This window comes from Cygnus olor, chromosome 17 (assembly GCF_009769625.2).
Source record: "Cygnus olor isolate bCygOlo1 chromosome 17, bCygOlo1.pri.v2, whole genome shotgun sequence".
NCBI lineage: Eukaryota > Metazoa > Chordata > Aves > Anseriformes > Anatidae > Cygnus > Cygnus olor.
Genome location: NC_049185.1, coordinates 265055 through 292343, shown reverse-complemented (window position 1 = coordinate 292343; position 27289 = coordinate 265055). Strand labels below are relative to the sequence as shown.

At 49.4% G+C, this 27289-nt stretch overlaps 1 protein-coding gene across 8 annotated transcripts in view; it reads right to left on the bottom strand.

Annotated features, from left to right (window-relative positions):
- AIFM3 (apoptosis inducing factor mitochondria associated 3) overlaps nucleotides 1-27289 on the bottom strand; it is a 63093-nt gene that overhangs the window by 11877 nt on the left and 23927 nt on the right. For 4 of the 8 annotated variants that reach the window (XM_040576621.1, XM_040576623.1, XM_040576622.1 and 1 more), the window contains exons 4-18: nucleotides 24355-24464; nucleotides 22351-22460; nucleotides 21798-21842; nucleotides 19878-19974; nucleotides 18334-18446; nucleotides 14523-14609; nucleotides 11647-11738; nucleotides 9691-9821; nucleotides 8526-8641; nucleotides 6871-6942; nucleotides 6368-6431; nucleotides 5692-5768; nucleotides 5240-5357; nucleotides 4139-4237; nucleotides 3193-3268 (exon numbers count right to left, since the gene is read on the bottom strand). In XM_040576621.1, the coding sequence (XP_040432555.1) occupies nucleotides 3193-3268; nucleotides 4139-4237; nucleotides 5240-5357; nucleotides 5692-5768; nucleotides 6368-6431; nucleotides 6871-6942; nucleotides 8526-8641; nucleotides 9691-9821; nucleotides 11647-11738; nucleotides 14523-14609; nucleotides 18334-18446; nucleotides 19878-19974; nucleotides 21798-21842; nucleotides 22351-22460; nucleotides 24355-24464 (1407 nt within the window). Of the gene's footprint in view, nucleotides 1-1548; nucleotides 1609-3192; nucleotides 3269-4138; nucleotides 4238-5239; nucleotides 5358-5691; nucleotides 5769-6367; nucleotides 6432-6870; nucleotides 6943-8525; nucleotides 8642-9690; nucleotides 9822-11646; nucleotides 11739-14522; nucleotides 14610-18333; nucleotides 18447-19877; nucleotides 19975-21797; nucleotides 21843-22350; nucleotides 22461-24354; nucleotides 24465-27289 lie in introns of all 8 variants that reach the window. The other 4 variants (XR_005825013.1, XR_005825015.1, XR_005825014.1 and 1 more) reach the window with 2 other exon arrangements.

Genomic DNA, 27289 nt, shown 5'->3' with positions numbered 1-27289 from the left:
TGCCACAAGACAACACATGTTCATGACACTTCAGTGGTTTCCTCCATGTGCCTCTGGCCTCTGTGGGTGACAGCAGGTGTGCTTTCTTTCCTCTTTCTGCTCTTCTTTTCTCCAAACACTGTTTGTTCTGTGCCTGGATGCAAGAGGCCTGCTGCAGAAGGAACAGTGACAGCACTTTGCCAAGTGAGAGGCCTCAGTTTATCCGTTAACGCCTGCACAAAATGGCTGGTGTATGCAAGAAGCCAGCAAATTCTAGGCTGGATGCTGTTTTAAACTACACTCTGTCCTCTGTGGAACCTCATGTGAAGATCACTAATGTCCAACACAGACGCCAGAAAGAGCATCCTGCCACTGGGGACAGCAGCTGAAACACTACGAACTCAAATGCTCTTGAACCCTGCACTGACAATTGATCCAGGAGGTTCTCTCACCCAAGTGAGATGCTGTCTTGTACCGACACAGGCAACCACGGTACATGGATCAAATGTGGAGATTTCAAAGCTTTGTTCTTCCTGAGTGCAGCCAGCTCCCAGCTGCGCTGGTGGGGGAAGGAGAATGAAAGATGAGGATTTCTGCTCCCAAATGAGAAACAGAAAGTGGATGGAGAGGGAAAGATGTGCTGTTCTGAGGGAAGGAATAACGAAGGTAAGCAATGGAGAGCAAAAAGACATAATTCTGCCAGCTGGGATGTGAATGCAGCCCAAACATTTCCATCAGCAATAAAAGTGACAGATGGTCCTTTTGTGAAATAATTTGTAGGGCAATGGTGAACTGGAGAATCCCACATCAGTAGTGGCTTGTAAACATTTTGTCTGACAGACAGGGAAGGCCAGCAGGAGTCCCTTTTTTTCAAGTGGTCTTTTGAGGCAACAAGGGTGCCCTTTCTGAAACTGGGACTGTGAATAATCAGAAGTCTTGGCCTAAAGACTGAGGGAAGGTGAATCACTGTGGATGTGCACTGTGTCTGTATGGCCTTCCCTTCCTCTGCAGGGTTCAATGCACTGGAAATGGTGCACCATGAGGAAGACAACCACAGCTACCCAGTGGATCTCCCATGATCTCCAAGGTCTTAGGGACTAGGATGACATCGGTCTGTTCTGGAAGATGTGCTGTGGTGAACACAGTGTCCCATGAGGACAACTGCAAGGCACCCCATCCCATGCACATCCCTGCACAGGGCCTCATGCTGACCTCTCAGCAGCTCACCCTCAGCCCTGAGTGTGGGTAAACAAACAGTTTTATTCTTCAAACTCTGGAAAAGAAAAGAGTTCTATTATGAAAGTCGATGCTGAGAGCAGGCTTCAGGAATGGGCATCACCGGTGTTTCATGCAGGAACCAAACCAGTGCACACCAGAAGTCCAAACCATCAGGTGGACGTGGAAAGCAGGAGGAGATGGCCTGTTTGGGACAGTGTCCTCAATCCAAAAGCATTAGTACCAGTAGCAGGACTATCACCAAACAAGAAGAAAAGGAGGAAATGCTCCCAGTCGCCTCTCACAGCTGGGCAGTGAGAGAGGAACCAGCCCGAGCCCCGCCAGCTGCAGTACCTCTGGCTCTCTGCACAGGATGCCGTCCTACCACACCAAAGCCATCTCCTGGGGCCCCTCCTGGGTGGCAGAAGAAGGCAGCTCTCAGCACCCACCCCATGTCAGTGCTGGACCCAGTGTGAGGCCCTGCACCACGCAGGGGATTAGTCACCTTGCTCAGGGCCTTCCTCTTCAAAGGGCTCTACAGATGTTTTATTAAAGTGGTCTAGCATTTCCTTTCTAATTAGGGTTGGGATAAATAGCTAAATCTGTTGTGCTCTGATATGGGAAGGAGTAATAGGATGATAGTTAAAAGATTGTATGCTGGAAAGAAATACATGCCACTGCAGCTCTCAGGTGCCCAACCCGATAGTACTGCATTTTCTGCAAGCAGATGACTGCCAGTGATTCCATGGGACCAGTGATGGGCCAGCATGAAGGGACAGCACAATAGGACAACGCAATGGCTGCAGGTATCAAAGTTGTGGCAAAAGCACATTAACTCCGCAAAACCACTGCAGCAAAACTTGAAATGGGTTTTAATATTCCCCTGTCTTGTGCTCACTGTGCAAACCGTGTATTTTAAACAACAGGAGCAGCTCCAGCCAAGGGACACAGCCAGAGCAGAGCACTGGGGGCATGGCTGGCTGGTGGCAGTGGGTGACACAGTGCTGAGCTCGATGGGTATGGCTGAGAGGAGATGAGCTGCTGGGCTCCATCCTGAAGCCACGTGGACAAGAGGTCACCCTCGGAGAAAGGGACACAATGGGGAGGCAGCAACAGGGGGACAAGAGTGGCCAGCCCAGTGAGGTGATCTCTGCAGAGCAGGAGCTGGATCCTGCCAAGAGCTCCCTGCCAATCCCCGCGTGAGCGCAGGTGCCTGCTGGCCTTACAGCTGCACTTGGCAGCCCTCGCTCTTGAGGCTCTTCAAATCACTTGAAGAAATCCCCTTCCTCTCCAGGCATGAGGAAGCTCTTTGGCCATTGACTTCAAATTAAAATGGGATAAAGGAAACAAAAGAACAAACAGCAGCAAATATTCTGGGAATAAAGTTACAACACATAGTGTTTGCAGTCTAACCAGCCAGCTGTCTAAATAGCCAAGGCAATGGCTATTGACATCCTAGCTGTCAATAGATCTCAGGAAAAGTATTCCCAAACAGTCTCCCAGCCTTGGGGATAGCTGCTTTTCAGTACAGGTGTAGTAAAAGCTCCTGAACTCTTGCTAACTTTCACAGCTTGTTAATAGACAGGAGAGTTTTCAAAGCTTAACTTGTCAAACCAGAAACAGAAACAGTGATGCCTGACCAGCCCAGCCTTGGTCACAAATACTAACACATTGTCGATATGGGAAGGAAATCTTTGAAGGAAATAGTGAGCAACAAATTAACAGAAGCCATTATTTGCTCTCAGATGACAGGTCATCAAATCTGGCAGAGATACTAGGTCCAAGGAACTGCTTAACTTGCTTTACACTCAGCACATCATTTCTCTAGTGCCTGGCACTAATGCATCTGTATGTGCAGTTTTATTAATGTCCTGCAACATCAGTGTCCAGATAGAAACAAAACTGACTCAAAGAATCTCCGGCAAAAATATTTTCCAGCCTAGCAGAACAAGCTGAGACAAATGTCCATGTAGGGACATGGAGAAGAGAAACACTTACTTGGTATAAAATGCAACAAACTTCAGTTCATCTAAGTCCCCTTGAATCACAACATCATCAAATCCTTCCCCATGGCCTGAAAGACAAAGAAATCATGGGTTGGAGCAGGTGAGTCCCTGCCCTGCAGTCCCACAGGCAGGTGGATGGCCCTGGTCACGCTCCCCTCCAGTCTCCCAGCCTCACCCTGCCACTGCTGGGGAAGCTCAGCTTCACCCTGCTGCTGTATCTCCTCCCCTGTGTGGCACTGTGAGGTGACACCTCCCTCCCCTATGTCTTCCTGCACCTCCCAGTGCAGTCTTGTGTGAAATGACTCGGTGACAACACCTGTACCAGCCTAAACCTCAGTGTGGGGGAGAAGGAAAGGGATGAACCCACATGATCACAGGACAGTTGCTGAGAAAACAATTTCCAGAGCAAATGTTTTGCTCTACTTTTTATTTGCTTAGTTTGCCCATGGAATAAAACATTGGACCTCACTTCTTTCCTGTGGATTCAGCTCTGGCCCTAAGAAAGAGCGTTTTAATCCAGAGCTAGAGAAGAGGGAGTCATCCGGTAGTCACTAAGAGATGGGCACTGGAAGATATGGGTACAAAGAAGCACCCATGCTTGCTCGAAGAGGCGCATGTTCACAGAGACTCCTTGTTCATGCTGGGCAATCCTAAGCAGCCACAGAAGCCCTTCTGGCCTTGCAAAACAAGAGATGTTCCTCCACAGCCACCCTGGGCCAGATGAAGGAGCTGGAAGAAAAGGCCCTGCGAGGTGTCCTGTGCCTGTAGGCAGAAGAGTTTCAGAGGAGACACAAAAACTATCATGTGCCAGGAAGGAAAGCAGACCTAAGACAGAGGCTGGCCCAGAGGGGACACAGAAGAGAAGGTGGCTGTGACTTCTGTATCCCAGGGCACCTCCACCAGCACAATCTCTACGACAGCCCTGGGGACCCCCTCACCTGCGTATCGAATGCTCTTCCCAAACATAGCAGTCCACAGGTAGGGGATGGTGCTGATCTCCGTGCCATGGGCCAGCATGTTCAGTGCTGCTATACGGCCTGGAAGGCAGAAGCAGCAGAATAAGCAATAGAGCTCTGAGTCTGAGCAAGCATCGGGCCCTCAGGCCACAGCACAGCTCAGGTCATCAGCATCAGCATCCCTAGTCCAGGAGCACAGAAAGACTAACACCTTCTGCTTCAGCTAAAGTAACCATACAGCAGCAAGAACCTTCACAGAGGGAACCCAACGCATCCTCCATGGCTGGGCTTGGAGGAGTCATCCAGCGGTGCAGCTCTTACTGACTCCTCACCTCCATCAGCACTAACATGCTTATGATCCCATCTCAACACAGCTTCTGCAATGTTAACAAGGCTGAAGCGTGTTGAGCTCCCACCACAAATATGGTGGGACAGATAAAACGCCAAGGAGTCACAGAGACTTACTGAAGAGTCACTGCCCCAGCAGCATGGTTAGACATGTGTCCAGGTGGGTTGTGTTCAAAGGCAGGGTAACCTTGAAGGTCTAGTTCCAGAACATCTCCCCCAAGACACCCATTGGGAAGTCAACTAGATGGAAAGCTCAAAGGCAGCCAGGGCTTCCGGGCTGGCTGGTATTTGAGCTGTCATGGGGCAGCTCGAGGTCCTGAGCTGGCAACTTACTCTGGGAGCTATAGGATCCAGCCCTGGGCAGCCCAGCTGGGCATGTGTGCCTGCAGCCTCTCACCCTATGAGCTGATGGGTGCAGCATGAAATGCTTCTGACCCTCCCCGGGGCAAGGAGAAGATCAGGCTCCTGCAGGGACTGATCTCCTAGGGACGCCTTGGTCTAGGAGTAATGAGTGTAATGAGTGATCGTCAGTGTGTGTACGTCAAGAAGGCTGACAAATGAATAGGTAATGGACAGGATAAAATACACATTTCCAAATGTTGAATACAACTACACAGTTTCCATGTTCTCAGTTCTCATTCTCTTCTTAAAGTGTTGGAAATTTCCTGGGTATCTGGAAACGGCTCTTCTCCTCAAGCAATTTTTGCTACTGCAAAGGGTCTGAAAAGCACCTACCATGCATATGGGCCATCTGCCAGTGAGGAACGTTCACTTTCTTATTGTTCCTCAAGGCCAGAGGGAACATCACAGTGTCACCAGCTGCAAACACTCCAGGGATGTTGGTCTGCATCATCTGAAGGGAGGAAGCAGAATTGCATGTTGGTGGGGTTTGCACCCTACAGGAGCAGCCAACAGGGAACTGCCTGAGACCCACCAAGGTCCCCAGGGGCAGGAGGCGTGTGTGTGTGTGGACACCCACAGCATCCAGGGCCAAAAGAGCTGAGGTTTTGCAAACCCATCGCTTCAAGGAGGGTGTGCTGGCCCAAGCGTATGGCAGTCCTCACATCTCAGCATCTAGGGACAGACTGTCACTGCGCAGGTGGTTCAGAGGCCAAAGCAAGTCCAGCTTGGAGGAGCCAGTGTGACCAAGACAGCTGCAGCTGTGGGGGCTGCAACACCAGGCTCACCTTGTTGACCACAATGAAGCCTTTGGAGTCGATGTTGATGCCACTCTGCTTGAGAAATCCCGTTGCTGGCACTGCACCTGCAGGGGAAAGCAAAGGGCTGTTTTTCCTCTAGCCCTCATAAATCTGTTGTGGATTGTTGACTGTTGTGAAGCAGTCAATAAAACAACAGGAGAATGAAACTGGAATCTTGTGATTCTTCCAGTATGCAATGTTTAGAAAAGTTACCATTAGTTAGGGGTTTTTTCTCCCCAAGCATCAAGGAGAAAAATACTGTCTTCTATGGCAGCAGCAGCAATAAAATAAAATAATATAAATAAATAAATAAATAAATACAACAGATGGAAAAAAGTTTGGGCTGTAAGAAAATAAAAAATTGAGAGAATTAAATTGAATGTTTTTTCTGGAAAAAAAAAAAAAAAAAAAAAGAAAAAGAAACTTAATATCACCCAAATGTTTTCAACTTCATTTTATGAGTGTTAAGACCTAGAAAAGACTTTTTCAGCTTTGCTACAGATACAAGCATAGGGTGGAAGCTGGTACACCTCTACCTGCACCCTTCAGCCACCTGGCCAGGAGGAAGATGACTGCCCCATCTCCTCCAGCACCAGCACTGTCGAAGCAAAGCACTGCTGGCCTGATGGGACCAGCACTCAGCAACACAGCAACAGCGCCTTACCTATACCAACGACACAAACGTCTGCACGTAGGACCTTCCCACTCTTCAGCACCACCTCCTTCAACTTTACAGGAGAGAGGGGGAAATTACAGTTATTTCAGAGGCAAAAAAAAGAAAAACCCTGTAGCAGCAGCAAGCGAAACTAGCTTCTTGCTTCATTTCTGACATGCAAGTTGGCCGTAATTCCTTATAATGGCAAGAAGAAGAGTTTCAGAGACCACCAAGGGAGTCCTGCAGGTGCTTTCTAGGGACAGGGTTAAAACCATGCAGTGCTTCAGCAGGGTCACCCTCAACGCTCTCTCTGTCCCTCCAGGATCTCAGAGCAACAAAACCATCCCAAACACTGTGGCTGGAGCACACTTGCTCCTGGGGGCTAAGCTCAAGAATATGAATTTCAGGGTCTGGGAAAGAGAGAGGGCAAAAGCCCAGCAATGAAGGAGAAGGCAGCCCCAGGGTGAGATGTGGCCACCTCTCGCCCCAGGGGAGCCTTCGCCACACTGTACCTTGTTCTCCTGCTCCCGCAGCTCCGACACCTCAGTCTGCATGTAGAACTTCACCCTGTGGTTCTCAAACATCTGTGGGGACAGCAGGCACATCACAGCCCCACACTGCCCCACCCTTGTGCCTTGGCACCCTCTGCGCTCCCTTCCCTGCCTTCAGGTCCTCGGCTGTTCTGGAACAGGCCCATCCTCTTCCCTCCCATGCAAACCCAGACCAGGCCCTTTCACAGCAAGCAGCCCCCAGAGGGGAAGGTCCAGCCCCGTCTTCCTCAGGGGTATTACTGTATAGCACCTTCACATCTTAATCAATAAATCAGCTTTTAGAATAACTGCATCAGCAAGTTAATGAATGCTATAGAATGGAATTATGGAATCATAGAATGGCTTGGGATGGAAGGGACCTTAAAGATCACCCAGTTCCAACCCCCTGCCATGGGCAGGATGCCACCCACTAGATCAGGTTGCCCAGGGCCTCCTCCAACCAGTCCCTGAAACCTCCAGGGATGGAGCTTCCACAACCTCTCTGGGCAACCTGTTCCAGTGCCTCACACCCTCTGAGGGAAGAATTTCCTCCTAACCTCTAATCTTAATCTCCCCTCTTTTAGTTTAAAACCATTCCCTCTTGTCCTGTCATTATCTGTCTCAGCAAAAAGTTGCTCTCCATCTTTTTTATAAGCCCCCTTTTAGAATTGAAAAGCTGTAATAAGGTCACCCCTTCTCTTCTGTAGGCTGAACATCCCCAGCTCTCTCATAGGAGAGGTGCTCCAGCCCTCTGATCAACTTCATGGCCATCTTCTGGACCCGCTCTAACAGCCCCGCATCCTTCTTGTGCTGAGGGCCCTGGACCTGGATGCAGTACTCCAGGTGGGGCTTCACAAGGGCAGAGCAGAGGGGGACAATCACCTCCCTCCCCTGCTGCCACTCCTCTGTTGATGCAGCCCAGGGTGCACTTGGCCTTCTGGGCTGCAAGTGCACACTGCTGGCTCATGTCGAGCTTTTTGTCCACCAGAACCCCCAAGTCCTGCTCTGCAGGGCTGCTCTCAGTGAGTTCTTCTCCCAGTCTGTACTCATGCCCATGATTGCCCCAACCCAGGTGCAGCACCTTGCACTTGGACTTGTTGAATCTCACTAGGTTCATGTGGGCCCAAATCTCAAGCTTGTCCAGGTCCCTTTGGATGGCATCCCTTCCTTCTGTTGCATCAACTGCACCACTCAGCTTGGTGTCATCTGCAAAGTTCCTGAGGGTGCACTGCATCCCCCTGTCTATGTCATTGATAAAGATATTACACAGCACCGGTCCCAGGACAGACCCCTGAGGGACACCACTTGTCACCAGCCTCCATCTGGACATGGAGCCATTGACCAACACTCTCTGGGTGCGACCTTCAAACAAACTCCTTGTCCACTGAATGGTTCGCCCATCAAGTCCCCCCTCTCCAACTTGGAGAGACATGATGACATCAGGCTGTCATGTGGGACTGTGTCAAAGGCCTTACAGAAGTCCAGGTAGATGACATCGGTCAGTCTTCCCTTGTCAACTGATGCAGTCACTCCATCGTAGAAGGAGTGAATGAGTGAATAAGTTCACATCAATAAGTGAAACCAGCAGAACCCACTCTGTCACCAAAATCACCCCCAGGACAGGAAAGCAAGGTCACCTTCATGACAGCACGGCCAACCCTCTCCCCAAAGAACTTCTTGAAGGGGACTTCCTCCAGCTCGACCAGGGACACCGAGTGGGCCCTCTCTGCAAGGTAGGCGGCCACCTCCATCCCTGGGGAACAGAAGCACATCCCAGCAGGGCTGCTCTGTGGGGACTCCTGGGCTGCAGCCAGGCCCCATGGCCACAAAGGGCCCCACAGCTTTGCATGAGATTTATCATTTACAGTGATTTATTCTTAGAGGCAGAAGTCACAGGAGGACTTTAAAGATCAAAACAAGCAACCAGCCATAATGAAGTCCCAAGAACCCCAGGAAGCATTTGTTAATGGACCTCAGATGAGGGAAGAGAGAAATCTTCCTCTTATGGCTTAGCAGAAGTAATGAGCTACTGGCTGAAAACTGCCCCTGTGACTTCAGCTTTTTTGTTCTGTTCAGAAGAGACCAATTTTGGTGCTGGCAATTGCATGGAAACCTTCAGCATTTTCTTTCTATGTTTTTTTCAGAAACTGTTCTCTTTGATGGTCTACAGTTTACAAGTGGTCCCTCAAACCACACATTTTGTTGTAGACAGGACTGACAGAACCTTTAAAGCAGGAAATTTTAAAAAAAATAAAAATAAAAACAAGTACTGAACATTTTGAAATAAATTCCCTCCCTAACAATCGTTTATGCTTAAAGCTTGCAGGACATGCCAAAATTTTGTTACAGACATATCAAACATACAAACAAAAGAAAGAAACATTAAAGAAATTACAAGACTTCTGTGTATTTTAAAAATTCTCAGCCCTGATGAAAAGTAGAAGAGAAATAAGCCCACAACCTTTCATCTACCAAAGACTCTCCTATCTGAAGCCAAATCTGCACTTACACACTGGATTTGAAAACACCTGAGTGACAGTACTGGACTCATCATATGCTTTCCAGACTGGGATAGCAATGCTCTTTGTCCATGCAAGCTGAATTGCCCAGTCTCTTAAGTAAAATTAATTTCTTCAGGAAGGAGATGTTGTTAGCACTTGGAGCTGCAGGTTGAACCAGCCAGGTCCTGTTTTGGGGGGGATTACCTCCAACAGGGTAATGACAAACTAGGAGAGGGTCTGTGACAATCTGCAGGGACACATGGAAAGTTGAAAAATGCAAATCTGCAAAATGAGAGCTCACCAAGGAAGGAGGCACCCACTATAACCACATTCTTGCTGGTGGCCAGTTTCACCACACGGTTTGCATCTTCTGGTGTTCGGATGTTGAAAACATTTTCCACTTCCTTGCCTTTACAGCTGAGAGCTTTGGGTCTGAAAAAAAAACACAAATTGAGGGCTGTCTAGGTTGGGCTCCTGCAGACACTTTGGCTTGGCTATCTGCAGTTCGCCGCCGTCTCCTGCTTCTGTGGGAGCTTTCTTTTTGGGGCGGTGGGGGAACGGCACAGATCAGTTGACAGGACAAGGCAACACGCTGCAGGATGTCACACTGCAGCCAAAACACCGAATTTTGTCATGTTTCTCTGCAAAATCACATAGATAGACACATAATATAAAAAAGAATAAAAATAAAAAATGCTGGTGGACAACGGAATGAGCCCCCGGCCCCAGCCCCAGCCCTCATGCAGCTGCTTGGCAGGCAAACGGTGCAAGCCTGGCCTATGCTCTGTGTAGAGAAATGGAACACAATGCAGGATGGTTCCTGCTATAATTTTAAGTTTAACTGCTGTCGTGGTAAAATTTTCAGAAGCTTACTAGGACACAGAAAACTAACTCTATCCTTCAGTAGAAAATTTGGAGCCAGATTTTAAAGGTTCTATAAGCATCTGCAGATGCGGGTTCTGTAGCAATTTAATCTTGTCATCCTCATGTATTTACTGGGGCATATGTATTTTTAAATATCTGTCCTCTGCATATATGACTCATGTCTGGAAATGGGAATGATGATCCTAAATAATTTAGGGATCTTAAAAACATTTACCCAGTGTACTTGGAGCTTATGCATAAGGATTTTGAAATTATTTCCAAAGGTTTAATGCTCTCTTGAACCTCATTAGGTGGAAAGTGCATTTTGCTGAGCACCACATCACCCAACACCAGGCCTAGCAGCTGATGTGGCTGCAGCTGCAGCTGAATCACAACATCCCGCTGGCAGAGCCAGACACCTGCAGATGACTGCAAGGAATCCAGGCATCAGACCCAAATATGAAGCAGCACCAAATATTGACAATTACCAGCGGCATCAGCAGTTTGCAAAGGGAGAGATTTCTCTGTTGCTCCCTCCTAGCCAGGGCTGAAGCTCCCTGTACCACCTGGCTGGAAGCATCCCTAACCCAGATGATAATTTTGCAGAGGTTGAATTTGTCCTAGTCCACTTTGTGCCTTTGTGGCAGGAGCACACGGAAAGGGTGAGCAGCCCAGGGGTGCCAGACCTGTGTTTGGGTGCCATCCTGACAGCCCCTCTTACACCAGCACAGCTGCTCAAGGCTGGGCGTGTGAGGGATTCAGACACTTGCATTTGCCCCAAAACAGGGCAAAAAGCAAAATAGTGAAATGTCGATGGAGCAGTAAGGTTCAGAGACTTTGCTATAGAAAAGCCTGGTCTTGTCTACAATATTTGACATTTTCTGTGAAAATGTAATTTACTCTTCTGGGAACAGTGCAGCATTAGGGTGCTGCTGGTAAATTCCTCCACCTTTGCAAGATACATTTTTCTCTCCGTATCTTTTCTCTCTGTATCTGTATAAAACAACTCATGAACTCAGGCTGCTTCAGCAGGTACTTTTCATTAACACTCTTTTGACCTTGATTCTGATCATGAAACTCCTCGGCAGCAGCTCCTGCGCAGCCTTCTTCCACACACCACAGCCCTTGGTGCTGGTGGTCCCCTGCTTTCTGGGCTATATTTGGGTGACACACAGGCTCTTCAACTTTGGCTGAGCAGATACACCCACCATAGCTACAGAGGGAGATACTGACATATCAAATATGTATTTGGTGCCTTTTCTGCAAACATTCTTGCAAACAAATTCAGTTTCTGAACACAACTGCTGTGTTTGATCCCTTATCCCCAGGCACAAGCTCCTCAAGTTCTCAGATAAAATAGTTTCTCATGATCTTTAAAATGTTTGTAGCTTACGTGTTTCCAGTCGCTATCAGCAGTTTGTTATATTCCATCTTAAATCCATCCTTGAACACAGCTATCTTGTTCTTGATATCCACAGCTGCAACCTGAAATCATTTCTAAATAATGTTAAGAGATGAAATCTCAAGACATTCACTGAGTTGCCATGTGCTGATCCAGAGGCACCCCCAAATGCACCAGCCCACCAGGAGCCTCTTATGGCACATCTTGTTTTGTTAATGACTGCAGAGAATGCAAACTACTTGTTATTATTTTCTACTTCTGAATTGCTTTCTTGCAGGGGATGATCAGCACCCACTAATGCACACAGGCTCAGAAGAGAAGACTTCAGAGTAAGCCTCAAGGCACCACCAAAATCCATAGCAGCAGCATTCCTTGGTGTCGAATCCCCTGAAATGTGCAGGCACACGTTGAGCACCTAGCACTTGTTTATCTTAGATTTTAACAGGAACTGAGAGCCAGGTCTGTGGCAAGCTGTTATTCCTAAACAAACAGTTTTCAGTTTTGCCCCCATGCTAAGCCTGAGGCTTCCCAAAGCCTGTGGAGTGACTCCCTCTGCCTGCATTGCCACCTTTGCCAAGCAACCTGTCCTCCTCACTGCAACAGCTGCTTTCCCAATGGGAGTCAGGGTCAAGACAGTCACAGGCAGGTGCTCACACTTATTCCTAACACAATCAAATGGTGCTCTGTCCCTGCACATTTATTTATTTATTTATTTATTTTGCAAAGATAAGGACTCCCCTACTGCCATTGTTTCCCCTTTGCCTCTGAAACCATCCCAGTGAGCAAGGTGCTCATGGGTACACTTTTCCCAAGCTAGTTCCAGATTTTTTGGACAAGCCTTCTTCAAATGCCTATGATGGCTCTTGTATGGAGACTGGTGTTTCCACACGCTGTGGGTGGAGCAGCACTGACACTAGGCACCTACGGACACAGGAGAGCCTCACCAGCAACAGCAGCACTTCATGCTGTGGCCACCTCCATGGGACATTATACATGTCTTCAAGCCTATCCCAGGAGTCACTCACTCACCCAGAGTCACCTCTGCTTGGGCAGCAGGGAAAATCCACATTTGAGGCAGTAAATCAAAAAAAATGGAGCATGAACCTCCTCGCATTGCTTTACTGGGTGGGAACCAGGATGTGGGTGAGCTTTCTTCAACAGGCACCACTGCACCTCCACGCATGAGCCATGTGAAGTGGGGTTCCAGCAGCTAGGCAGAGCCCCTCAGTGCTGCTACCCTGCGTGCTAACTGTGACAGCAGTATCGGCGTGTGCCTCAGATCCCTCTAGGACTCAAACCTGACTTGCCTCCCCTGTCTCCTATCCACTACCTCCCTGCCCTTGTCCCTATGCCCCATGTCACACAAGTGTGCAGAGGTGAGACAGTGGGGTCAGGAGGCTAGAAGGATTCTTGAAAAAGGTAAAAAGCAAGTGAACAATGAGAGAAGCCTCATGACTGTGGATTGCTCAGCAGTAAAAAAGCATATCCAAGTGTGTCAGGTGATAAAAAAGACTAAAAACTTCCTATGCCAAAGAGCCTAGGTTCAACAAGGAGAATTGGAAAGTCCTACCCCTGGGGAGGAACAACCTCATGCACTAGGACATGCTGGGGGCTGACCATCTAGGAAAGCAGTTTTGTAGAAAAGGACCTGGGAGTCCTGGCGGACACCAAGTTGACCATGCGCCAGCAATGTGCCCATGTAGTGAAGAAAGCTAATAGTATCCTGGACTGAATTAGCAAGAGTATCGCCAACAGATCAAGGGAGAGTGCAAAGCGGATGGAGCCAGGCTCTTTTTGGTGGTGCCCAGTGCCAGGACAAGAGGCAAGGGGCACAAATTAGAACGCAAAAGATTCCATCCAAATATCAGAAAGTACTTCTGTGCTGTGCAGGTGACCAAGCACTGGAACGGGTTGCCCAGAGAGGCTGTGGAGTCTCCCACCTTGGAGATGTTCATAAGTTGCCTGGACATGGTCCTGAGGCAATCTGCTCTGGGTGACCCTGCTTGGGCAGGGATTGGAGCAGGTGGCCTTCACTCACAAACCCTTCTTACCCACTGGCCTGACAGACTAGTAGCAGGTTTGGGTCTCCCACATGGCACAATTTGGGATCTCATAACCAAGCTCAGCTTCTATGGGCAGCTGCATCTTTGCAGCCACCTTAAATACTCCAGACTTGGGATGATTTCTGTATGAACAGACCTCATCTCATTGAACCTCTCCAAAAAGCCAGCATCTGCAATGTAACTGGTAGATCCTCAAGTGAATGGTGATGTTCTGTTGGGCCTGGACAGACTAACAAACTACCTTCCAGCCTCTGTCTCTGCAGAGGTGTCATTTTCTGCTGCCTCTGCTCCTTTCATAGAATACCTGTTAATTTTTAAGCCTTGAACATTTTTGTTTGTTTGTTTCTTAGGCTTTAGTCCCCTTAGTTTCTGTCCCCAGCTCAGCCAACCCAGATCTTAAGTCATCCTAGCTGCCATTTCACAAATCCTTGAAGATTCCCAATATGAATAAAATAATGGAGAGAAATATTTAATCCATCACTGTCTGTGCTGCTTGCAGGCAGATTATCCTGATCAGAGGCCAGCTGGTCACCCCAAATCCATGTGAGGATAATAGGCAAATGGCAGGTAAGAAATGATGGTCACTATGGAGTTTGCACAGGAAGAAATGACTATGATTTAGAGCAACCACAGGCAGCCTGACCTCGGAGGCACAAAACGGCCCAGGGAATGAGGAAGACTTGGCATTTCTGCAACGGAAATCAGCAAGCTGAAACAAAGACACAGACTTTGTATGCCAGCACCTGGAGAATAATCTGCAGGCACAATGGTGAGACCACACCATACAAACACAACTCTCCTTACCTGCATTTCAGTCAGGACTTCAATGTCGTATGTGCGGAAGAATTCCTTGGGGCGCAGGGCAATCTGCTCGGGGTGGGAATCCATTGACTGAAAAAAAAAAGGCCGTTTTTCTCTTAATAGCTGTGAATTGAAAAGGCGAGTGGAGAAACACCTGTTCCAAGCACAAGTCAGTGTATGTGAAATCAGTCCTTATGGCAGTTGTTTAGAGATTTGCTCTACAGGGACTAGAATCAAAACCTGTTCAAGTAAAAGTCATCACAAGATGATGGACTGGGCCCTGGTTTCTTCTCTGACTGCTCAGCACAGCAGTGGCATTGACCAGCTGAGGTAGAACAGCAGCCAGTGTTTCTGAGTAACTGTATAGAAGATCTAAATGCAGCTCCTCATAACACACAAGTTCAGAGCACAAAAAGAAAAGACACATTATTTGGACAACAACCAGTTACCTATGGAAGTGGAAGCTAAAAGAGCAGTAAGAACTATCTGCATTGTTACAAGGGCAACACTGTCAAAAGGACCCAAGTTATGGAGCACAAATTCCCTTGAAAGCAAAAGCAGAGGTATGTGACATGGATAGAATCATAAAATCATAGAATCATACAATATCCCGAGTTGGAAGGACCCATAAGGATCATCTAGTCCAACTCCTGGCACCGCACAGGTCTACCCAAAAGTTTAGACCATGTGACTAAGTACACAGTCCAAACGCTTCTTAAATTCAGACAGGCTTGGTGCAGTGACTGCTTCCCCGGGGAGCCTGTTCCAGTGGGCGACCACCCTCGCAGTGAAGAACCTCTTCCTGATGTGTAGCCTAAACCTCCCCTGCCTCAGCTTGACACCATTCCCGCGGGTCCTATCGCTGGTGACTAAAGAGAATAGATCGGCGCCTGCCCCTCCACTCCCCCTCGTGAGGAAGCTGTAGGCTGCGATGAGGTCTCCCCTCAGCCTCCTCTTTTCCAGGTTGAACAGGCCAAGTGACCTCAGCCGCTCCTCATACGTCTTCCCTTCTAGGCCCTTCACCATCTTCATCACCCTCCTCTGGACACTCTCCAACAGTTTTATATCCCTTTTGTACTGTGGTGCCCAGAACTGCACATGGTACTCGAGGTGAGGCCGCACCAGCACAGAGCAGAGCGGGACAATCACTTCCCTCGACCGACTAGCAAGGCCGTGCTTGATGCACCCCAGGATACGGTTGGCCCTCCTGGCTGCCAGGGCACACTGCTGGCTCATATTCAGCTTGCTATCAACCACAACCCCCAGATCCCTCCCTGCGGGGCTGCTCTCCAGCATCTCATCGCCCAGTCTGTACGTACAGCCAGGGTTGCCCCGTCCCAGGTGCAGGACCCGGCACTTGCTCTCATTAAACTTCATGCGGTTGGTGATTGCCCAGCTCTCCAGTCCGTCCAGAGCTCTCTGCAAGGCCTTTCCACCTTCAGCCGAGTCTACAACTCCTCCAAGTTTGGTGTCATCAGCAAATTTGCTCAAAACACCTTCTAGTCCTACATCCAAATCATTTATAAAAACATTGAAGAGGACTGGCCCTAAAATGGAGCCTTGAGGGACCCCCTAGTGACCATCCGCCAGCCTGATGTGGCCCCATTTACCACAACCCTTTTAGCCCTGCCTGTCAGCCAATTGCTCACCCATTGGATGACGTTTTTGTTTAGCTGTATGCTGGACATTTTGTCCAGTGGGATCCTATGGGAAACCGTGTCAAAAGCTTTGCTGAAGCCCAAAAAGATCACATCAGCTGGTTTCCCTTGGTCGTCTAGATGGGTGATCTTATCATAAAACGAAATCAAATTTGTTAGGCAGGACCTACCCCTTGTGAACACATGTTGGTTGGGACCAATGACTGCATTGTTCCCCAGGTGCGCTTCAATAACTTCAAGGATTATCTTCTCCATAATTTTACCAGGCACTGACGTGAGACTGACAGGCCTGTAATTGCTAGGGTCTTCTTTCTTGCCCTTCTTGGAAATTGGCACAACCTGCCAATAGATTGGTGCCTGTCCCTCCACTCCCCCTCGTGAGGAAGCTGTAGGCTGCGATGAGGTCTCCCCTCAGCCTCCTCTTTTCCAGGCTGAACAGGCCAAGTGACCTCAGCTGCTCCTCTTCCCTTCTAGGCCCTTCACCATTTTTGTAGCCCTTCTCTGGACACTCTCCAACAGTTTCACATCCTTTTTGTACTGTGGTGCCGAGAACTGCACACAGTACTCGAGGTGAGGCAGCACCAGCGCAGAGCAGAGTTGGACAATCACTTCCCTTGACCAACTAGCAAGGCCGTGCTCAATGCACCCCAGGGTATAGTTGGCCTTCCTGGCTGCCAGGGCACACTGCTGGCTCATATTCAGCTTGCTGTCAACCAAAACCTCCAGTTTTACTGCAAATTCTTTAAACACCCAACATTTACCAAGAGAGGAACTTCTGACCCCACCACTTCAGAGTGCTGGTTCCCAAGCTGGTGCACAGGGAGGGCAGCAGGAGCAGTACAGAGCCCCTGAGGCCTTTGCTGCCGTCCAGTGCTCCTGCGACAGGAATGGGGACACAGCAGCACAACAGGGAGCAGGTCATGGTCCAAAGGGCATGGAGAGGAGCAGTGTGGAAGGAGCTTGGGACAGACTGATAATGACAATGCTGCAGTTTCAGGAGGCAAGAAGTCTGCTGCTTACAGCTTTATGTGCTCCTCCTCTAGTGACTCTTTCCAGGGCTAATACCACTCACAAGAGGATTAAGAAAAATCCCCTTTTTTTCACACTGTTCTAGAATATTCTGCCTTTTTTTTCCATGAGTTTTGTGCAACTTCCAAAAGCGACTGCAGCCAGAGATGTTTAGTGGAGAGTTTAACAAATCATGTATAACATTTCCATTGTATGAGGTGTTTTTACTATTTAAAGGAGATTGAAGAAGGCAGTTTAATGGTCACATGATAGGGATAAGCATTTCTGAGATTTGCCTGGCCGGGACAGGGACTGTGAACTTCTCAGAGGTGCCCAGCACAACCTCTGCAACTCAGCCAGCTGCTTCTTGCCCCAAGCAAATCTTGTCCAAGCAGAGCAACAGCTTGAATGCTCTATGCATGTTTGCATTACAAATGGCTTTGTCTTGGAGCTGGAAGCTGAGTTAGATGCTCTGATTGTAGAGTACCATCTCCCCTAGATAAGTATCCACGATGTAAAGGGGAATACACTGTCTGCTCTTACGTTAACTCTAAGCTTCAAGACCAATTGTTGCTGTTCAACCTGAGTTGCTGGTCTGTTCTCAAGCAAAGTCCTGTTTATGTGATAAAAATGTGATTAGAAGACCATTCTGTCGCTACAAATTGGCATTCAAAATGGGATGTGTGCCAGAAAAAGTGATCTTTGCACTGACATCAGGCTATCAAGTTGTGATGATGAGCAATAATAATAGTAACTATAGCAAGGTGCATCACTGCATCATAAGAAACATGCACTAATAAAAATTCTGGTAGACAATACCATTTGTTTACAAGCCCCATTTCATTGCTTTAAAGATTTTGATCCAGAAATATAGGAAGCAGATCCATTTAGGTACAAGCAGGCCAAGACAGCTGCTTGTAGACCTATGGAGAATGACCTGGTTTCTATGCTGGTGAACTCCTGTTCGGAGTTTGTACAACTCCTCGTCTGTGTTCCATCTTTCAGTCACTAACAGAAAAGACGGTTCAAGGAAAAAGAGAGACAGGACTAATAAGGAAGAAGAAACATGTTGGTGCAATGAATAATGGTGGAGAAAGGACACAGGGCAATTTGTAAAACTCATGTGACATACTCAAGATGATACAAACCTTACTGAGCTTTGGTCTATCATAGGGCAAGTGTCTGTCCATTGTGCACATTACAATCCTGTCTGAGAAACCCTCCTGGCGCAAGGTCTCTGCACAGACTAATCCAGCTGCACCTAAAAAAGAAGGAAGAGCCATGCTAGCAATATTTTATGGTATTAGATGGTCTGAACCCTTTGAATGAACTCTTTGAATGCCAAAGAAAAAGATGGATCTGAACAGTATCATGTTTTGGTCCATCTACAAAACACTGCTATCGATGGAGGCAGGGGGCAGTGGAAGAACAGACAGCAAGGCAGTTGTCCTATGCATGCTGCCTGAAGCACACTAAGCCAGGACTGATACTGCACTGACACTGAATCCAGGCTGACCCTCAAATGAGGCCTCCTTGCAAATTCATTTTTTCATAGAAAGAACTCACCCAAATCTACAGAGCCTTCAACAGGGACACTGGGGGACATTTCTGAGCCAAGCAGTGCAGCGCAGCAGTGGGCAGCCTTCAGCAACCCAGCACAATGGGCTGTGGTTGCTTGCCCTCAACTCCACCAGACATGGCAGCATCTCAGCCCTCGATGCAGGGCTGGAGGGGGAGTCTCTTCCCACCCAAACAGCTTTGAAATCTCCCTTCCTGTTCACCAGAACAGACCTTGTTCTTCAGAAAGAGCTGTCAACGTAGCTGATCAAGCCTGAAAAAGCTCTTTCAGCAACAGCTAACATCACCCGCTGAGCATATTGGCTCAGGATTTGGATGACTATTTACCTGCAGCCATGCTGTGCTCCCTAAAGAGCCCAGCTGCCCCTGGCCAGCAGGAAGGTCACACTCCAGATCTCAGTCAACAAACACCATGGGCACAAGGAAGGGAAAAATGCTGCCCAGCAGCAAGGGAAGAGCAGGCCTGGCTGGTTTTCCCTTTCTACTCAAGCTGTGAGACATAACTTAGATGATAGGAGCAGCAGATCACAGCATGCTGAGCATTCCCACAGCTTGCATCTGGTGACCTGAGGGCTATAATGAAGTGAGAACAACCAAAGTGCCCTGAGCAGCCATTCCCTCCTAGCCCCAGGTCCAGCACAGTACAGCCTGTGCCCTCCCACCCTCTGCTTCACTGAAGGCACAATCCAGCCCTACCAGAAAGAGGCAAACTTGGCAGATGAGATTCTATCCATCAGGCTTCCCACAAAAACTGCATTATGCAGTGCTGTCAGGTTGCACAGAATTACTTCCAGCCTTAGAAACGAGCATCACCTCCTGAACAGCTGGGCCCATTTGTGATACTTTGCAGCTGCAGTGTGGTCAGGGAATCTGCACATCTCTGCACACAGTCTGCACAGCAGATGTGCTTAAGATCACAGACTCTCAAGCCCCTTTGGATGACCAGCAGTGTCTAGGTCAAAAAGGCCCAGGAAGATCCTCTGGTCTGACGTTGTGCATAGGAAGGGATGCAGGAGGGATGACAGAAGGCCCAGGGCACACAGACACCCTTCTGTTCACACAAACACCCTGGGAGTGGACACACGTTGCTGTCCCAGCACATGCCACTCAATACCTGCACCGATGATCAGCACGTTGGTACTGCTCAGGTTATAGTTGCTCAAGGAGATGCACTTTGCCATCATCTTTGTCCTCCTCTGTGTCTGAAGAGCCTACACCACCAACAGCAAGAAAAACAGTCATTATCCTTCACAGCTTTTGCCTGGGTAGCCAGGCAGAAATGGGGACAATTTTCAGTGTTGTCATGAAACAGCTTGGATAGAAGTGGAACATCCATATCCTTGTATCCAATGAGGACTTCAAACCCATGCTCAACCACATACCTTTTCATTACCCAGTGCACTACCTCCTTCCCAGGTACAAAAGAAAAATAAAACCATTGTTGTCTGCAAATTCATGTTGGGACAAAGCACTGGCAAAAATATAGGAGAAGCAGCACAGGTGCATCATTGCACAATTCTGCAATCAATGGGGGAAATGGAAATGCAGAAGTCCTATCAGGAACTTATTCCTGCACCTAAACAGAGCTCATATGCCTCTGATATTCAAAGAAGGTGACAGACAGTCTAGCCTGCCATGGCTGGACCCGAGGGCCCTTTCCTATGTCACCCTGCCACCTGTGCTGCACAGCCCCCATGTTGCCAGCCATAGAATCATAGAATGGTTTGGGTTGGAAGGGATCTTAAAGATCACCTAGTTCCAAACCCCCTGCCATGGGCAGGGACACCTTCCACTAGATCAGGTTGCTCAAAGCCCCATCCATCCTGGCCTTGAACACTTGCAGGGATGGGGCATCCACAGCTTCTCTGGGCAACCTGTGCCAGGGCCACACCATCCTCAGATTAAAGAATTACTTCCTAATATCTAATCTAAATCTCCCCTCTTTTAGCTTAAAGCCATTACTTCTTGTCCTATCACTACAGTCCCTTATAAAAGAGACCCTCCCCAGCTTTCCTGTAGCCCTCTTTAGGTACTGTAAAGTCTCCCCAGAGCCTTCTTTTCTCCAGGCTCAACAACCTCAACTCTCTCGGCCTGTCTTCGTAGGAGAGGTGCTCCAGCCCTCTGGCCATCTTTGTGGCCCTCCTCTGGGCTTGTTCTAATACTTCTGTGTCCTTCTTGTGGTGGGGGCTCCAGAGCTCAACACAGTGTTCCAGGTGAGGTCTCAGGAGAGCAGAACAGAGGGGGACAATCACGTCCCTTGACCTGCTGGCCATGCTGCTTTTGATGCAGAAGCCCATCAGAGGCCAAAATCCAGCACAGCCCTCCTTACCACATCCCACCTGCACCAGCTGGAGTAGTGTGATTCCATTCAAGTGACCTCTCTGGATCAAACCCCACAGGTGACAAAAAGGTCCAGTTGGGCCAGAGCTGTGAGCTTCTATATTTACATACGTATATATGCAAATGTGAATCAGAATAAAAGTCTTTGTAGAAAGAAAGATGGCACTGGCCTCAATAGGCTTCATTCCGCATCCTGCCTGGGAGAAGACAGCCCTCCCTGCCCAGCCACCCCATCCCTCTCCAACCGATGTCTGTGCACAGAGATGACCTCTGCCATCACCACGCTGCATTCAGACCCAGCTGATGAGGCCACACAGCTGACGAGAGAGGCCTGCTTCATGGCCCAATCAAATTACAAGCTGCTATGAGCTGAAGGAAACATGGGGTGAGTTCAGGACAAGCATCTAGCAAGACATCCTGAACTCAGAGACACCACACCCAGTTCAGGCACCCTGGAGCAGCGCCTAGCAGTCATGGGAGTTCAGGAGGGTGAGGGGGGACGCTACAGCTCTGCCTGGCTCTACTCATGTCCCAGGGACAGACTTCAGGCTGTTGCTCGAGACAGGGTTGGGCTAGGTAGACCTTTGGTTTACTCATTTTGAATGCTTGCACATCCTTCTGCTCAGGTACTTCTTCCCCTGCCTTCCCCCATGGGCCTTGTTTTTGGGGTGTCAACAATGGCTCAGCCTCTCACCTGCTTGCTCGCTCGGATGTACACCTTCTCCTTTTCAATCTTCACCTGAGGGTGACAAACAGCAGTGGTTTGCAGGACAGCAAGCATCTCTGGTGTGAAAAAGGTGCCTGCTCCATCTGTGCAACAACTTCTGAACACCGCAGCGGTCTCACCAGCCCATCTGCACTGCAGGTCTCATGCGAGAGCTGCGTAGGCCCTGTCCAGGCCCTCCCCAGCTCAAGGCTGGAGGATGTGTCTTGTCTAACACCAACCATGCTCTGATGTTCAGTGCAGAAACTGCCCGTATTTACCTGACTTCTCTCCCAGGTTGAGGGCTGCTTTCTCCTGCACAAGAAGCCTCCCAGACCATGCACCTCCACCCTCACCTTCCCAGGAGTGTCTGACTTCCAGGGGGTGCAGACAGAATGACAAGGGGAGATGCGGGGAGGAGGGAGTGCTGGGTGATATGCTCTCCACAGGCCATCCCACCATGTACGTGGGAAATATTTGCTCCACACCTCTGCAGAAGCCATGCTAACATTCATTTCCTCTGCTGCAGGAACAAAGGTCTCACCTGGAACCTGGGCAAGCTGTCCAAGCCAGGAAAGTCCTCTATGTCACCAGTGCTGATGTTGAAGCAGGCTCCGTGCCAGGGACAGCGGACTCTTCCTTTGGACAAAACCCCTGCATGAAAGACAGCATAGCCACATCAGTATGTCCCTGCCCACAGCCCACTGTGGTCAAGCTGCTGCCACCTGGCCAGGGCACAGGTGGCAGAGGCCAGGTCTCACTGCCAATACACTCCTAGGATTCTAGAATTCTTCACAGTTTCACCACAGCTGCTGAGCGAGGCTGACCTCCTGAAGGCCAGAGGTTGCTGTCCAGAGCCTGCTGCAGTGGCAGGAGCTATACACCTCCACACAGAGTAGTTTCATTGCCCAGACTCTGAACATGTCTCTGAGACACTCTTCTCTTTATCTAGAGCTGTCATCTCTCCTACAGGACACATGGCAGCTGTCATGGATGTGGATGGTCAGCAGCCTCTTGGCTGCTTCATGTGGGCTTCTCCAGCTTGAGCATGGGACTGGTCCAACCATTTGGGCTAGACGGTGAGGTGCCAACTGGGATCCTGGGTGTGGGATCCTAGCTCAGATGCCCTCACTGAGAGTGCCCTTCCAATGCCTCCATGCACAGCTCCACCAGCTCTCTGCTGTGCCTACAGGATAATCTCACTCTCCAGCAGGGCCAGGGGCTGTGGTCTCCTGGGTCCTACGGTCATCTCTACAAGACCAGTACCACCACAAGCAAGCAATGCCTCAAGCAGAGCATCACATATTTAGAGCAAGCCTATGTCAGAACAGATGCTGACACATCAAGGAGTATGCATGCCACTGGAAAAGCACGGGGCATGTTCAAAGCAATGAGGTTACTCCTCATAAGTATTTGCTCTGAGTCTGCTACCTTGGACTTTGGCTTTCCCTGCCTGAAAGAACTGGCTCGTGGCAGAGTGAACTGCTACAGTTCAGCTGTGCTGGACTCATCCTGAGTTGATGTATTTGCTTGTTGCACTGCCATGTCCTGTCACCCACTAGACGCAGGGACGCAGGGGCCACCCCTCCTGCATCCGCAGTGAGATTGCTGTGCAAGGCCACTGCCTTGGGGACCTGACAGGCAGGTGGGCTTCACATCCATGTGCTGCAGGGACAGAAGCAGTATGAGGACCTTCTGTCCTATTCAGCAGGTTGTTGACACCAGAGGGGGACAAGCAAGGCCGAGAGCATGCCTGCCTGCACCCAGCACTACTGAAGGCTGCTGGTGCCAGGACAGCAAGTGAGGATACTCTGCCATCTTCCCCAGCACCACACCTTCAGCCAAGTGCCCACAGTTAAGGCACACGGCCAAGATGGCACTACCAGGGGCCCTTACTCAGGCTTCTGGTACCATGAGGGCAAACCACTATACATCATCACACTTCCAACAGAGACATGTCTTTTTGTTGCTGAAATAATTCCATCGGACCAAAGATCCTTCCCTCATGAACACGATTTTGATTTATAGGGAGTTGTGGATTTTTGTTTTTTAAGACTGAGTGGCCTGAAAAATCATAAAATGCGGAAGATTGTTTTTTTCCTTTAAAACATCTTTTAACTGCTCAATGGCTAAGAACCAATAAACAGAACAAAGCCCCATAAAACTAGGCTCTGGTTGGATGCAGTAAGCTGAGGCTGTTTCACATAGTCCAAGAGAGGTTCAGACCCCAGCTGAAGAGACAACATGTAATGATGCTAGATGAGTTTTGTTCTCTGAAGTCACCCAAGTAAGCCTCAGGCCTGTGTCCAGGTCTGTGTCAGTGAGTTCACCAGCAAACCAAACCCAAGGCTGAGTACTCTTGGAGGCTTCTGCACTGCCATCTTTCTGAAGACACATTTCACTCACCAAGAAGATGCTGGGATGAAGTTGAGTAAGGGGAATGGCACTACCCCATACTCCCCGCAGCACCCATGAAGGACCTCGGGGCTGCCCTTTGCAAACGCTTTGCTTCCCATTTTTATTCGCACAGCAAGTGATACAGACAGACCTTTAACCAGCGGGGCCCCATAGTGAGGGCATTTGTGTCCCATGGCGTAGAACTCGCCGCTCTCCTTGATCAGCAGTGCCTTCCCGCAGCCCAGGTCCACCTCACGCATCCTAAGGAGGAGGAGCACAGAAGCAGGTGGCAGAACAGCTGGTGCCAAACCCTTCACCCTGCACTCCAGCCCCATTCCACCCTGCCCAGCTCCTCCTTCCTCCAAACTGCTCTCCAATGGCTCTGGGTGGCTCACAGGTATTGCCACCTCTGCCACCAAGCTGGCCTTGGAGGTGGCTCTCCTGCTGCCAGCCCACACCAGATCCAAGCTGGGTCACCAAGTGGCAGCTTCTGTGTCTGTCACTGTGCTCAGAGGTGGCCCAGAGCATCTCTGCACAGTTGGGACATGGCTAATGACTTCCCCACAAGCTCAGGAGGCCATTTAAGGGTCAGACTAAAGCTTGTCAGAAGCAGTGAAAGCAAAAAGCCAGCCTGGTGTTGCTGCGGCATCAACTCCCCTCCTGGCCAGGGAGCAGTCAGCAGGTCCCTGCAGGCTGGTGCTCACTGAGAGCCAAAGAAAACACAACACCTCTGAGAGTGAAATGAGGCAGTGCCCAGGAGAGGAACCTGTGACCCTTTGTGTGCTCTGCATCAGGGGCTGGGCTCTGGTCCTGGCCATGTCATATGGGTCACATTTTTCTGATAGAAACCCCAGGACATCTACACCTGACTCCCTTGCTCTTTTCTTCTGCTGTTTTTGCAGAACACAAGTCATATGGCAACCTGCCCTCCTGCTCAGACTGTTGGCCCAACTCTGCATCACAGTGGGGTTTTGTCTCCCTGCTGCCCCAGCACTCAGCTTCACACTTTTACGGGAGCCAACCTAAGTGCAGGCAATCCCCCAGGAGACAGCCAGGTGCTCTTTGAAGCACAGCTGTTGCTTGTGGAGATACCCTGGAAAAAGCGTAATTAGCACAGCAAGAATCCCGTATGCAAAGTTTATGGTCTCATGATGGGTCCCCCACCAGCCACATAAGGCTCCAGCCCCAGCCACCCTTGCCCTAGCCAAAAGCACACTTTTGCCAATCACGCACCCTCTCTGCAAAACCAAAAAAAAGCTACCACAGCATCCCCACCTGCTGAATATGTGGTTAATGATGCTATCAGTGCTGGGAAGCTGAAGTTTAGAAAATCATATAGGTTGGAAAAGTTCTTCAAGGTCACAAGTCCAACCATCAACCTGACCTACCAAGTTCCATCACTAAACCACATCCACACATCTCTTAAATACCTCCAGGGATGGAGACTTCACCATTTCCCTAAGCAGCCTAGTCCAATGCTTGATGACCCTCTCCATGAAAAAATTCTTCCTAATGTTCAATCTAAACCTTGCCTGGTGCAACTTGAGGCCACTGCCTCACATCCTATCTCTAGTCACCCAAGAAAAGAGACCAGCACCCTTCTCACTGCAACCTCCTTTCAGGTAGGTAATTGTAGAGAGAGCTGCAGAGTGTTTCCACCTCACAGCCCTAGTATACCCCATGCAATCCAGAGCCCTCTGCGAGGTGCCTACGCAGAGAGGCAAGGAGTGAGCCTGACCCTTGCAGAGAGCTGGGCACAAAGCTAGTGTAGACCTGCTTTTCCTGGGATGTTTCCTCTCCCCAAGCCAGAAAGCTGATCTTCAGAACTTGACGTTTATCCAGAAATCCTAGCTGTTCCCATTGCACTAAGCAGACCATCTCAGCAGCAAGCCTGGCACATTCAGGCTGCATTAGGTGTACGGTATGTATCACTGGTGTGCACACAGCAAACCCCCTGTGCTCAGGAAAACTGGCCATGTGCGAGCCATGAATGCTGCGTATGCACAACACACCCCCAGGTCTCAGACGATCGGGACTCATTTTGCACGCTCATTGCGGTTTGGGTAACATCACACTAACCAGCACCCAGGCTGCAGACACACTTCTCCTGGTGAAGAGGGGTGTGAGACCAGTGCTCAGTCCACAAGCATGCCTGAAACACCTGCAGACCTACCTTGGACAAGTCCTCAGGCACATGCACGCTTCACCTGCACGAACGGTCCCACTAGAGTAGCAGCAGATGCTGACCTTCTTTGCTACCTCAGTCAAAAGCAGCAGAGCTCATCATGCTTGCCCTGGGAGCCATTCTGCCCTGTAAGCTGGCAGACGCACTCCCAAGCAAGGCAGCTCTGCTCCCTCCCCATGCAGGACACTTGGCACTTGGCTGTCCTTCAGTCAGCACAATGGGAATACAGCAATACAAGTCCTGCTGCATTCCTCAGCTGTGCAGTGCTTCAGATAAAACCTGTGGTTCTTGTTAAATGACAACCAAAACTACACAGGAAGATAAGATAAGATAAGATAAGTGAGTTTACAACTTACCTAAGGAACTGTGTGATCTGACAGAGGGAAAAACAAGACCTGGCATCTTGAAGGCAACACACAGCCACCTGCAAGCTCTCAATCATGCACTTAGTCCAAAGTGAGCAAGAGAGCGACTGGCACTGCACTGCTCCCCATTGAGCTGTTTCCCCAGTGGTAAATTTGTCCTCTTGCCCAACTCCCCTTCTAACCTGAGCAGCACCAGCGGAAGCTTGGCTCTGGCCCACAAAGGACGTGGCAGAGGAGGCGCAGGTGGTTGCGGGCTGCTTTCTGGATGCAGCCCCCTGAACTAAAGACACAGCCAACTGTGTGCTCCCCACCCCGGGGCCTGTCAGCCAGCTGGGAGAATGTCTGGGCAAGGCAGCAGCAGAGCTCATGCACCAGAATCCTTCACTGGTTCTGCTGAGACCATCCTGGTTCCAGAAAGTTAAAAACTAACTCTATTAGAAAAAGAGTCATTCTGAATTTAAAATGTCCACTGATGGGAAGTCTGCTGCAGTACTTGGTAACTTGTTTCAGTAGTTAAATGCACACACAGTTGAAGT